General features: G+C 41.8%; 2 protein-coding genes across 9 annotated transcripts in view; both read left to right on the top strand.

Annotated features, from left to right (window-relative positions):
- Positions 1-1944, top strand: part of LOC121588066 (Y+L amino acid transporter 2) — a 24727-nt gene extending 22783 nt beyond the window's left edge. For all 8 annotated transcript variants that reach the window (XM_041905598.1, XM_041905599.1, XM_041905597.1 and 5 more), the window contains 3 exons: positions 127-497; positions 584-1033; positions 1106-1944. In XM_041905598.1, coding sequence (XP_041761532.1) covers positions 127-497; positions 584-1033; positions 1106-1436 — 1152 coding nt within the window. In that variant the 3' untranslated portion in view covers positions 1437-1944. The remainder of the gene's footprint in view (positions 1-126; positions 498-583; positions 1034-1105) is intronic.
- An 8980-nt stretch (positions 1945-10924) lies between these two features.
- Positions 10925-13080, top strand: LOC121589725 (signal recognition particle 54 kDa protein). Its single transcript, XM_041908832.1, has 4 exons — positions 10925-11072; positions 11142-12030; positions 12107-12368; positions 12451-13080. Exons 2-4 carry the CDS (start codon positions 11246-11248, stop codon positions 12916-12918), a joined length of 1515 nt encoding a protein of 504 aa, XP_041764766.1. The 5' UTR covers positions 10925-11072; positions 11142-11245; the 3' UTR covers positions 12919-13080.
- The last annotated feature ends 1417 nt before the right edge of the window (positions 13081-14497 follow it).

Below are 14497 nucleotides of genomic sequence, written 5' to 3'. Positions count from 1 at the left end.
TTTCATTACGATGGTTTTCTGATTTGGTAGCCTGATATTTTGGAGGTCTCAAAATATTACTTTCACGCTTACATAATACATTCGCAATACTCATGATACATTTCTATCCATTCTTTCATTCTTCAGGCTATCGTCGCATTAACTTTTGCACAGTACGCAGTCAGACCGTTTTTCGAAGATTGTGAAGCTCCAGAAAGTGCTGTGCGACTTCTGGCAGCTGTATGTCTCTGTTTTCTCACGGCTATTAACTGCATTTCAACGAAATGGGCAATGAAGATACAGGATGTATTTACCATAGCCAAGCTTACTGCCCTAGTTTCCATCATCCTGGCAGGCATTTATTTTATGGCAACCGAGTCACTCGATAATTTCCAAAATCCTTGGGAAGGAGAATATGCGCTATCCAGCCTTGCGTATGCTTTTTACTCCGGACTGTTCGCTTTTGGAGGATGGAACTATCTTAACTTTGTTACAGAAGAGCTTGAAAATCCTTACAAGTAAGTAAAGAAACACTTATGATGCGTCGCGTTGTTTAATCAGGCTATTTTATATCGTAATTTTCTATCTCTTTGTAATTTTGCAGAAATCTTCCCCGTGCTATTTGGATAGCGATGCCTATGGTCACTGGTATCTACGTTTTTGTCAACATGGCTTATTTTGCGGTAGTATCGAGGCAGGAAATGCTTGCATCAATTGCCGTCGCTGTATCGTTCGGCAATCGGATGTTTGGCTCTGTCGCTTGGCTGATACCAATATTTGTGGCTCTCAGTACCTTCGGTGGAGTTAATGGAATATTATTCACCTCGGCTCGTCTTTTCTCTACTGGTGCACAAGAAGGACATTTACCAGCCTGGTTTTCACTAGTTCATGTCGACCGGCAAACCCCAATACCGGCGCTTATTTTTACCTGCATCACTTCCATAATCATGCTGCTTTCTGCCAATGTTTTCGTTCTGATCAACTATTTCAGCCAAATCCTCTGGCTTTCTGTTGCCGCCAGTATCGCCGGTTTGCTGTGGCTAAGAATTTCAAAGTATGTCCATAAATGTTTTCGATATGCTTGTACACATAATTATTTATATTTCATTTTATTGGTTCTTTACAGACCTAACATGCCGAGACCTATTAAAGTTAATTTAGCTCTGCCAATCATATTTCTCATCTGTTGCCTGGGATTGGTGCTGCTTCCGTCGTTCACTGAACCATTCAACCTACTAGTTGGTCTGGCGATTACTTTGTCCGGTGTTCCTATTTATTATGTGTGTATCGTATGGCGCAGTAACAAACAAACTAAAAACCAGCTCATGCAATGGATTGAACGGGGTTGTCAAATTCTGTTTAATGCAGCCTTTGTGGACTGTCACCACGACCGTAAACGGGAGAGAGAATTTTCTGAAATGCAGACCAGTATCGAAGACAAAAGTGTAAGTCACTAAGCTACCGAATGAAATAGTACTGTTGTTGCAGTTTTATGTGTATGCCCGCTACGACAATACGTGAAGCCAAACGACGAGTACCCCAGGACGAGAAAGACTTGTTGCTGCAGTAGTGCCAACAAAGCAAACGCAAGCAAAATTTAGAATTCTGAAGAGTAATGTTCTTGAAGAAAAGAGGCCGCTAGTTTGATTGTAAAGATTGCAACACAAATCTTTACACGCGAATCTGTAAGATTGAATGCAGTGCTTTAATTACGCAGGAAAATAGAACAAAGTCTTCATCGTAACAACTACATTGTTTTTAAATATTTGTACACAATAAATGTATGGAAAGTACATTATGTTAAAACATAAATATACAAACAAAAAAGAAAACTCGTGAACTAAACAATACATCGCTATCTCCAACGAAATGATTTCTACTGAAGGTTTACTCTATGGTCTTTGCTTATATCAATGTACTTAAAAGATTTAAGAAAAATACTAATAAACAAGCATCGTTGTTTAACTGCTGTCGTGCTTGCTTAATCATCAACTGATCGGTATGGAAAGTTAAAGTGAGTTGAATCGTAAGAAGGTGAGTCATTACTGTTGTGATCATAGCAACCTCGCTAGTTTAAACGAAGTGTAGTAGGTTTTGTTGAAATAGAGTATAAATCAGTCTGCATTTTCCTCTCGTACGAACAAGAAGTTCCAACAGGTTATGGGCCCAGGATTAGTGGCGTTTAAAACGTTTTAACCAAAAGAAAGATTTCGCAAAATGGAACGATTGGGAATTGCAAAACTCAACGGAGGTAATTACAGTGTCTGGAAGACAAAGGTCGAATTCCTCCTCATCCGAGAAGTTTTGTGGCAGTATGTGATCACCGATGGACCGGGTAACACGACGGCCAGTCCCACTACCGAAGCCATAGGAGCAGTATGGAAGAGTGGTGATCAGAAGGCGCGAGCGACAATCGGCCTTTTACTGGAAGATAACCAAATCAATCTAATTAAGGACTGTAAGACAGTACTATATGGTCCCAGCTTCGTCCGTCGCGACAGGTTCTTTGAGGTGAACTGCTTTTTCAGGCTGTAGAATGACCGGTTGGCAGCCAGCATCCTTGCGCGCAACTCAGCTTCCATGCTATTGTCGTTGCTGACCTTTGACCCAAGATAGGTGAATTCTGGGACGACTTCAAACGTGCGTTCACCTATCTGTACATCACGCCTATGTAGATTCTGATTATTTATTGGTAGGTCCGCTGATGTTGCCACCATCAGTTTGGTCTTTGCCTCGTTTATCTGCAATCCGAGGCTCTCTGCCGCCTGCTCAATCCCTTGTTACGCTTCTGCTACATAGGAGAGCCGCAGACCAATGTTGTCTATATCATCAGCGTATACCAGGATCTGGGTTGACTTAAAGAAGATGGTTCCCGTAGTCTCCACCCTCGAGTCGCTGATGGCCCTCTCTAGCGCCAAGTTGAATAGGAGACAGGCAAACCCGTCCCCCTGGCGCAGACCCTTGGTGGTAGCAAAAGGTCCTGAGAGTTTTCCATCCACCCTCACCTGGCATGTGACGTTGGTCATAGTCATTCTAACTAGCCTTATCAGTTTGGCCGGGATTCCAAATGAGCTCATAGCGTTGTACAGTTTTACCCTGACTATGCTATCGTATGCGGCTTTGAAGTCAATGAAGAGATGGTATGTGTCGTGTCTGTATTCAGCCATCTTCTCCAAGATCTGCCGCATGGTGAAGATCTGATCAGTGGTTGATTTTCCGTTTCGGAATCCTCTTTGATAGTTTCCTACTATCTCTTCGACGTGCGGGACAAGGCGATCCTGCAGGATCAGGGAGAATATTTTATAGGCGGTATTCAACACCGTAATACCCCTGTAGTTGTTGCAGTCCAACCTGTCTCCCTTCTTGTATACGGGATAGATGATGCCGAGATTCCAATCACAAGGCATCGATTCGCTATCCCACACCTCAGTAACAATTTGATGAATCTCGTTTTCTAGTCGTGCACCTCCATTCTTGACCAGTTTGGCTGCAACTCCGTCGGTTCCGGGTGCGTTGTTATTTTTCAGCCGACGGATAGCCTTTCGTGTTTCTTCTATGCTAGGTGGCAGTAGCATGACGCTATCTGCTAGTGGCGCTTCTAGCTGTTCGTTAAACTGGTCGTTGAGTAATTCATCAAAGTACTGAGCCCACCGCGAGAGTACCTCTGGCTGGTTACTAACCAGATCTCCATCCTTGTTGCGACAGCAGGTTACCTTAGGTACAACGTTGTTTCGGTGACCTGCTATCGCTTGGTAAAATTTTCGTGTCGGTCCGTACGCCTCTCTGGTTTGCTCGAGTTCCCGCATGTTTTGCTCTTCCAAAGCTTGCTTCTTGGAGCGGTGAACTCGTTTCTCTTCGCGTCTGAGCCGTGAATATTCCTCTGCGCATGCCCGCGTTCTATGCCGTTGCACATAATTTCTACCGTATACAATATACAGCACCGTGTATCTGAGCTCTTCGGGACTCGACATGGATACTCGAATAACACGGATAATGAGTCATAGTATATATTTTAGCACAAATTCCTGTATTTTTTAAATTTATATTATGTTTCGGTAAAACCTAACCAGTATAAATAAATTTCATGTTTTTTCAATGAAAATGTTTGAAATGTCCCGCAAATTATAACGTTTTATGTTATGACAATGTGCTCTGGTAACCGTTTTTCAATGCAAAGTTACCTTTGTAATGAACTGTCATTTCTCAACTGCCTGATAAAAGGTACCCGGATAAACGGCGTTCTACTGTATATAGGACTACTACTACGTTCTACTGTATATATATACCTATACCAAGGACCGTAAAGATATCAGGTCAAGTTATAAGCTCGTTTTGACAGCTAGGTGGAAGAAGAATCGACGAAGAAAACTGACAGTTAGTTTTCCGCATTTGGCGAACGCTTCAAGTTTTCGAAGGAAAATTTCCATTTTAAATCACGGGCTGCGTTCTAATAAACTAAAATATTCACCCAAATTGATCTCCACCAAATATTGACTAGGGTAACTGTACCAGTTTTCGGCAGGCTAGTGCAGCAGTTTCACAAAAATTGCTCACACATCAATATTTTTCATTATTTTTCTTGAAAGTGTTGTTATTCTGGTTGATAAACTATCATAGTATGTTACAATATTTTTTATTTGCCGTTTCAAAGCCCTTTTTCATAAATATTCGTGAAAATGCAAACATTGATTTTGCTCCTATTTTCGGCAGTTTGTTCCTATTTTCGGCAGGCTGTGTTCCTATTTTCGGCAGCGCGAATACGGGTCAGAAAATGGTTGTATCAATGTGAATATGTACATAAAAATGTTTAAAGCAATTTAACAATCTTACTTTCCTAAGATTGGTGTTAAAAAGCACTCTAATTATCAATTTTATGTTGCTTATTTTGGCCCGTTTTGACAGCCATTTTGATGCGACGTTTAAACAGAGCAGCCATTGACAGTTTGATGGTTATAGCGTACGGTGCGAACTGGCTTACAAATATTTATTTTTCTCTTAAGTTAGTGCATTGTTTGTCGTAAAATTGGTGATTTTTGGTACAAGAAAGGTCATATTATATGTCGACATACGCATTGTAGTGTTCTGATCAATTTTAAAAGGAATATTCAGCCAAATTCAAAGTGTGTTATTGTTCCGAGTTTCGGCAGGAGCCCACAACATTGAGCTGTCAAAAATGAACATTTACTGCAAGATCTATTAAGGAGAACAGGTCGATGCAAAGCCCGTTGCTAGGTTGCCATTTTCAGCTCGCTTTTGACAGTTTCATGACAAAGTGTTTACAAACAAACGGCTAATAGTTAACGCGCAAAAGTGGACGAATTTACTATTAGAAAGGTTATATTGGTTAAATTTCTTGCGGTCAATCACTTCTGGACAATAAAGAAGAAGTAATTGCAGTCTACTCTGTATTCAGAAACATTGATAACCTTTTTCATTGTTTGCCATTCCGTGACCACAAACCACTACCGTTTGCAACGGTCCTGCTGGAAAAACGAAATGTTTAACATGTTCAACTGGGTTAAAGAAGTCCTTTTTACTTTCAATTGAACACTGAGAGTAAAATGAAACATCCAATCGACACACACTGGTACAATATGCATACCGTCATTTACTTATAACCCGGCTACGAATGATAAATGAGATCCTTGGATTGTATCAGTCATGTTATATTCTAATTGCATTCTAATTCTTCAAATATTCTAACAGGAATTGAATGTAAAATGCTGAACAAAACTCTCATTCACTCCATAGCAACGTGCATCGCTAAACATAAACAATGTTCAATTTAACTGTCAAAATTTTCCCATGGCTTTCTGTCAATTTCCTCTAAGCGCTTCGACCTGTTCCCTTTCAAGGACCTTGATTTACTGTGTACCTATTTTCGGCAGCATTTAAAGTGAAAAATAACCTGTTTATCGTGATTTTAAAATTCCGAACAAGTTAGAATAAATTAAATAAGCATAAAATCTTAAATATACACCACTTTTTCATTGTTTTACTGTTCTGATTCTCTTAATCACAAAACCTGCCGAACGATTGGCTGACAGCAAAGCTGCCGAGAAAAGCACAATTTATTTGATATTTCCCTACCAGCATTAAACGGCTTTGAAGGCATTCAGAAGGCATTTAAGGCCTTAGTCGCCTTAGAAGGCGAATCAAGATTTCAACCGAAACTTTCAAGGCTGTAACGGGTTCTTTTCGAAATATTTCAACTTTTTGATTCGACAAGAACAGATAGCTTGCCGCCATCTTCGCTTGTATATATACTGGTTTTGCACCCTTACTAATGTAACTGCCAAATAGAGCAGTGACAACGCTTTTGGTTCCGAACCGAGAAAGCGTGTGTTCAAATCCTGATTTTTTATGATCTTTTTTGTGCTTATTTCTTTTTGTGTAGGATTGCGCCCTACACTAGATTACCTTAAACTCGCGATTCGAGTTTCAAAGGGAGCAAAAATCAGCACGATACCAAATACACCTGAGAGCGCTGACAAGTGTCAAGTAAGAGCTACCCGCCAAGGACTCTGTACAAGATTTGCCAGCTGGGTGATTTGAAGATGTAGAACAATAAATTCTGACTCCGCAGTCTGTGCTGTTTTAACTGAATTCTGCATATATTTCTTCGGGTACTTATTACAAAGTGCTGTGCTCCGCTAGCGATGTTTACATTTTGGGGTTTGTACGCTGGCTTAATTTCCCCTCTTTCCGTGAACATACAAATGTTTCCTAATTATTAGTCAATACATCACCCATGATTTACATAACTAATCACGTAGATGGCGCTACTGTGAAGTGTGGAATAGTTGTGTCATTGCCTCGAGATGGCACTACTATTGGTTTTACGGCCTACTTCACGTGTACAACAAATTGCCTACATTTTGGCGCATTTAAATCCTAAACACTTTTTATATTAATATTTTCTGGCTATAATGAATATAAACAAACTTTTTGTGAAGCAAAATGAAAATAATACCTTTTAAAAAAACATAATAATTACTCTATCTTCACCCATCATTATCAGGATGGGAGAAATATGCATCTCATTTCTCATTTTATTAGATTTATCGAAATGAGTTTGATATATTAACACCTTTCAACGGGTTGGTCTTTAACAACCGAATAATGCAGACCATCATTAATAAAGTGAAATAGCTCAGAGCTTAACGCAAGAGAACATAACACGTAAATCGTGCTATCGAATCTCACGCTCATATCTGGGAACACTACAACAGTGCAGTGTTGAAGACACTTGTAAGGTTTTCTTTTGACAGTTGCAATTTCAAATTTCAAATTAAAAGCGAAATTTTTCATTGACATATTTCAAAGGCATTTAATTACTGCTAAATGCACTGCTGATCGCCTTCAATTCGCCGGCGATTACAAGGCGATTAGAAGGCATTTAACGGAAATTTGCGGGTAGGGTTTGGAAAAATACGTAATGAAATGGTGTGAAACTTCGTATGTGAATATCAAATAAGTACACTTTCACTACAAAATTGTATTTTGTGAAATTTTTTACCGCATTTGTGCAGAATTTCACGTTTTTAGTTACCCTGCCGAAAATAGGTACACTGCCGAAAACTGGTACAGTTACCCCATGCAAAACGTAAACAATCCATCAATACATATACAAGCGGAAAACCATCTGTCAAAATCGGAGTCCAGGGGGGGGGGGATCGCCAAAAGCGCTATAACTACACCTCATTATACATTCCATCTTGCCCTATACATATTTTTTTTACTCAAGAGGAACGCCTAAGCGCCACAGATTAAGATTAAAAGACTGAAAAATCGAATATCCTTAAAAAAAACAAAAGCTCCATAGCTTCATTGATATGCTCAATAGATGGCGTTATAACACAACTCCCCCCTGTGCAAAGCGACGGAAGAAATCATTCCCTTTCGCGCATTTTCTCATGCGTTCTTTTTCCCTCCAACGGCAAATTTGTCGAGCAGCGTTTCGAGCTACCCGTTTCGCATTCTCTTATCGCATTCTCTTATCGAGGACGAGGCCGAGACTACAGCAGCCGAGGAAGAGACAAAAACTACAGCGGCTGAGGACCCTGGCTCTGCCTCATACCCCTCGCCTGCCCGCTGCGCAAATTCGAGCAGTTTTCTGCGTAGTTTTTCGCGTCGTTTTGTGTCAAAAAATACGCAAAAAAATACGCTAGACTTCAGCCGGCGCTTTGGATGAGGATGCGCTACAAGTTAATCCAGCAATTCTACCGATAGGGTAGCGGAAATCGATCGAGCGTGTGCGCGCGTTCGGGGGTGCGTTCTCGCGTACGCGCGTGCATGCGTGCGTGCATGCGTGCGTGCGCGTGTGTGTGTGCGTGCGGGAACACCAAAACTGTTTGATTCTGATGCGTGCATTGTCACCGGCTGCGTCTACACACTCCATGTATTCTCAGAAAACGCACTGTACGCCGCCCAATCGATTACCGCTACCTGCGAGACAATACTATCATTTAATTGGCACCACCATCTTTGCGACCGGCTCTGCTGTTGGGGGTATTAAAAAGACAAACGATCGAAGCAAACGTGCGTGTGTTATGTTGCACATTCCTTTCCAATTCTACTAGCGGATGCAAGTAGAATCAAAACTTGAATTGAATCCAAACAAAAGAGGATTTGGATTTGTTTATTACGGTGCGCGTATGCTGCTGCACCTGTCTGTCCAGAATCTGGCGGCTTGTTGACTTGGAGTCGGTATCATGACGACGAGCGACCGGCACTGCCTTGGAATGGGTTCGGCTCGCGCCCTAGTGGTAGCCCGGCAGCAACAAAGTCAAGACAAACTCTTCCGCGGCTGTGGACTGTTATGCTTAGTTCTTCTTCTTATTAATATTATTATTGACGTAATATCCTACGCGTTCATGCCGGCCTTTTCAGGTCTTGAGTACCACGTAGCCGGATAGTCAGCTCTTGCTACGGCGGACGGTTCATACGCGGTTAGAACCCACGACGGGCATGCTGTTAAGATGTGCGGAATGATGGCGGTGCCGCGGGACCGCTCGTATCCAGCGGTCAACTTGCATACTGCCACACTGTCTCCTGCCCGATGCATACGCTGCATGCAGGGGGAAGGATGCACTTTCACATTAAAAAAAAACACCGTACTAGTGGACAGAGTATTAGCGACAAGGACCCCGGAAAAATGGTCGTTGTGGCCCCGTGGCTGGAGAATCATTTGCCCCCCCCCTCCCCCCTCATGCCGGCAATAATTGTAGGGCCTGTGACCGATGATCGTAGGGGTCCCATGGTCGAAGCCCCCCCCAAATCTCCCAACAGCTGTGTGCCAGTACCCCCTCCTCCCGGTTATCAGTTACCATGTACAGGGGCCTCAACTCAGCTTTCCGCTTAGGGCCCCCGATTCCCCTAATCCGCCACTGTCATGAACACCTTCCTTTCTTTGACCGATGGATCATAACATTCTGGAAGAAAACACATTGGGCAAAAGTGCACACACACGCACGCTCACACCGGTGCGCAGACGGCTCAGCATATCTGTGTAACCTACACCACACGAAAGCAAAAGCTTAGGGTAACAAAGTTATGCTTAATGCTTAACACGTTGAGTTCGATGGCAGGCCCCAGGGACTGCCAGTGAACTTTCCAGTATACCGGTTTCACAATCAGCTTGCGTTCTAGATGCCGGCGGAACGGAAAGTTGATGAAAATCAGCACCGGGATGTACGTGTTAATGCGAATTAAGGTTCAGCGCGTTGCACAGCAAACCCTCCAGCGTGCGCTAGCGATTCCTTTGTCATTTTTACTTGGCAGCGTTTGAACTCATTGCGCTTTTTTGGTTTGATTTGTGAAAATTAAACTTCATCGCCGCAATGTTTGTTAACGGCTTTTTTAAGCGCTACAGCAACTGATGAGCATTGAACCAGACACGCGAGAAAGAGATACCGCTATGGAGGGAAAAAGCACGGACGACGGCTGACAGCGATTGGCCGTCTGACGCACCAACACAACTATACCTTCGACAGCCCCCTCAGGCGAGGGGTATGAGGCAGAGCCAGGGACGGGTAGCTCGAAACGCTGCTCGACAAATTTGCCGTTGGAGAGAAAAAGAAGGCATGAGAAAATGCGCGAAAGGGAATGATTTCTTCCGTCGCTTTGCACAGGGGGCAGCGTAGTTTTGGCTGAAGTCTAGCGTATTTTTTGCGTATTTTTTGACACAAAACGACGCAAAAATCTACGCAGAAAACTGCTCGCAGCGCAATTGCGCAATTTGCGCAGCGGGTGGTTATTTGGGTTCTTAAACAAATTATCGATGATATTCGGATGTTTGAGCTTTTTGTCATTCTTGTGTATATTTTTGGTGTGGTCACGAGAAAAGCTCGTTTTTGCAGTTGACAAGCAATTTTGACAAAGTTGAAAAAAACATTTCAACATTTTGTCACCTCCGTGGCCACGCGCTATATAGGCGAAAGGCCATGAGAGTGACAAAATGCTGACAAATTTTTCAAAACGTTAGCTTTTGTCACTGTTTTTGAGCTTTTGTCAACATTTTGTAACCTGGAGCAGCCAGGAAATAAAGATGACAAAAGTTGACAAAAAGTGACAAAATTTGACGTTCGCGAAAAAGCGTAAACAAACAGCTATTTGGCGCAGTTGTGACACATTGCTATGATAATAATACTAAAATGCATGATTCTAATTGATTTATGTGCCTATTTCGTGCTTCTTAAACAAAATATCGATGATATTCAGATGTTGGAGCTTTTCGTGTATGTTTTTGGTGCAGCCACGAGAAAAGCTCTTTTTTGCAGGTGACAAGCAATTTTGACAAAGTTGAAAAAATTTACAACATTTTTTCACCTCCGTGGCCACGCGCTATATCAAATTAACTTTGGATTTTATAAAAGGCTTTGATTGTCATGTGGACAAATGAAATGGAATGACCTTGCTTTAATTTGACATTACAATTTGACAGCCTGTCGAATGTTGTCCTGCTGGCACAACGGAGCTGTACAAAACAAACCTTTTTCTACGACAATTTGTGTATCGTTGCAATCTCCAATTTATAGTAATATTGCAACAATTGACATTATTTTGAAGTATTATTAGGCCCCTGAACGCAGGTAAACAAGTGGTTTACATTAATACAAACTAGACACACCACTGATTTTGAAGTGTATTCTTTGTCACAGAAAACGTGCAACTTAATTTAAGGTTGCCTCGAGGCTGACAAAATCCAATCCGGAGCGGTCCAAGTTTTCAGGGAGCGTCGCACTGTCTGTAATAAGTGGTCAAGATGGTGTTAGCCGATTTAGGACGCAAAATTACGAATGCTTTGCACTCGCTAAGCAAAGCGACGATCATAAATGAAGAGGTGTTAGATTCGATGCTGAAAGAGATTTGCACGGCATTGCTCGAGGCGGACGTCAACATTCGGTTGGTGAAGAAGCTGCGTGAAAATGTACGTTCTGTGATCGACTTCGATGAAATGGCCGGAGGTTTAAATAAGCGACGAATGATTCAATCGGCAGTGTTCAAGGAGCTGGTGAAGCTGGTTGATCCGGGCGTGAAGCCATACCAGCCCATTAAAGGACGTCCGAACGTGATAATGTTCGTAGGACTGCAGGGATCTGGTAAGACGACAACTTGTACAAAACTGGCGTACCATTATCAAAAGAAAAACTGGAAATCGTGCCTAGTCTGTGCCGATACGTTTCGTGCTGGTGCGTACGATCAAATCAAGCAAAATGCCACCAAGGCACGTATTCCATTCTACGGTAGCTATACCGAAGTCGATCCGGTCACAATCGCACAGGATGGTGTAGAGATGTTCAAAAAGGAGGGCTTTGAGTTTATAATCGTGGATACGAGTGGCCGACATAAGCAGGAGGAATCACTTTTCGAGGAAATGTTGGCAGTGGCCAACGCGGTCAACCCGGATAACATTATTTTCGTCATGGATGCTACTATTGGGCAGGCTTGTGAGGCCCAGGCAAAAGCGTTCAAAGAAAAGGTGGACATTGGTTCGGTCATTATTACGAAGCTAGATGGTCATGCAAAGGGTGGCGGTGCACTATCAGCGTAAGTTGCGTTTGTTTTATTCTTTCGGATAGTGTACAATGTAAATGCCTGTTTCTATGTTTTGTGTCGTTTGCAGGGTGGCAGCAACTAACTCTCCCATCATTTTCATCGGTACTGGTGAGCACATAGACGACTTGGAACCGTTTAAGACGAAGCCCTTTATTAGCAAACTGCTTGGAATGGGAGACATTGAGGGCTTAATCGACAAGGTGAACGAATTGAAGCTAGACGACAACGAAGAGCTAATCGATAAAATCAAACATGGTCAATTCACCATTCGGGACATGTATGAACAGTTCCAAAATATCATGAAGATGGGTCCTTTTTCGCAAATTATGGTACGTCTGTCATCGTCGTTTTTGTGAGGAAAATACTGATCTTATTGCTTGCACCAACAACCAATATTTCTATACATTGCAGGGAATGATTCCAGGATTTTCTCAAGATTTTATGACCAAGGGCGGTGAGCAGGAGTCAATGGCTAGAATCAAGCGCCTAATGACCATGATGGACTCCATGTCTGACGGGGAGCTCGATAACAAGGATGGCGCAAAACTGTTCAGCAAACAGCCAACACGAGTAACGCGAGTAGCGCAAGGATCGGGCGTCATGGAGCGGGAAGTGCGCGATTTGATATCACAGTACACGAAATTCGCTGCAGTCATCAAGAAGATGGGAGGTATTAAGGGACTGTTCAAGAGTGGCGATATGACGAAAAACGTGAATCCGACACAAATGGCCAAACTGAATCAACAGATGGCAAAGATGATTGATCCTCGCATGTTCCAACAGATGGGCGGCATGAACGGTTTACAAAACATGATGCGCCAGCTACAACAAGGTGCGGGCGGCCTCGGTAATTTAATGAGTGGGTTCGGTGGCAAATAGATGGAGGGAAGCACCAGAACATTCATCAGCTAATCATCTTTATACTTCCTGGGCTCATTATGTTCTATAATGTGTTGAACGAAAAAAAAAGTTTGTTTTTAACAACTTATCTGAGCGTATCGACAAGATCGGAGCAATAAATGGTATGATTTTGTTAGCCTTTATTGATTTTTTTCTTATTTTATTACAATGCTGACACGTATCCACGTATTTTAGAATTGACTTTATTTTATCTTTTTAATTTTGTTAAAATCCTCTGCTAATCCTATGTTTGTGGTTAATGAAATATTTAATAGTTTTTATGCATATGCTTTAATTCACTGTACCCCGGTAGTCCCCGAGATACACGGAACCTCTTACAGGGGTTTCCGATAGAACTCAAGACCGCGGGGTACTTTGATGAATAATCAGGAATCAATCGCAAGACTGCGAAACATTAATCGAAAACGTTGACGATACCGGGGTCATCGGATTTGAGAGACTGTGGCACACTATCGCAACCCCAGGGACATATAACTTGACAGTCTAAATTTTTATTTATTTTCATGTTAGCTCCCACTGTTTGGAGCTTGGAAAAGTAATTTGTAATGGTTTTTTTTATTAGTTTGAAAGCGAATAAATGTTTGATGCACAATCTTAAAACATGAAATTTGAAATTTGAAAAATTTGACTGTCAAGTTATATTTCCTTGATATGTGCCCGAAAAAATGTGACGCAGTCTTGCGATACAAATCCGCAGATCCCGGTATCGTCAACGTGTTCACGTATCGTTCCGCAGTATTGCGATTAACTCTCGCAGATTCGTCAAAGTGTCCCGCGATCTTGAGTTCTATCCCTACCCGCAAATTTCCGTTAAATGCCTTCTAATCGCCTTATAATCGCCGGCGAATTGAAGGCGATCAGCAGTGCATTTAGCAGTAATTAAATGCCTTTGAAATATGTCATTGAAAAATTTCGCTTTTAATTTGAAATTTGAAATTGCAACTGTCAAAAGAAAACCTTACAAGCGTCTTCGGCACTGCGCTGTTGTAGTGTTCCCAGATATGTGCGTGAGATTCGATAGCACGATTCACATGTTATGTTCTCTTGCGTTAAGCTCTGAGCTATTTCACTCTATTAAATATGGTCTGCATTATTCGGTTGTTAAAGACCAACCCGTTGAAAGGTATTAATATATCAAACTTATTTCGATAACTCTAGTAAAAGGAGAAATGAGATACATTTTTCTCCCATCCTGATTATGAAGGGTAAACATAGTCATTATTATGTTTTTTAAAAAGGTGTTTTTAAAATTTCGCTTCACATAAATTTGATTTGTTCTAATTATAGCAAGAAAATATTAATTTAAAAAGAAATAAACACAGAAAAAAGATAATAAAAATTAGGATTTGAACACACGCTTTCTCGGTTCGGAACTAAAAGCGTTGTCACTACTCTAGTTGGCAGTTACATTAGTGAGGGTGCAAAACCAGTATATAAACAAGCTAAGATGGCGGCAAGTTATCTGTTCTCGTTGAATCAAAAAGTTGAAAGATTTCGAAGAGATCCCGTTTCAGCCGTGAAAGTTTCGGTTGAAATC

This window comes from Anopheles merus, chromosome 2R (genome assembly GCF_017562075.2).
Source record: "Anopheles merus strain MAF chromosome 2R, AmerM5.1, whole genome shotgun sequence".
Classification (NCBI taxonomy): Eukaryota; Metazoa; Arthropoda; class Insecta; order Diptera; family Culicidae; genus Anopheles; species Anopheles merus.
Note: the sequence above shows the minus strand (reverse complement) of the source record. Positions and strands in the feature narration are given on the sequence as shown.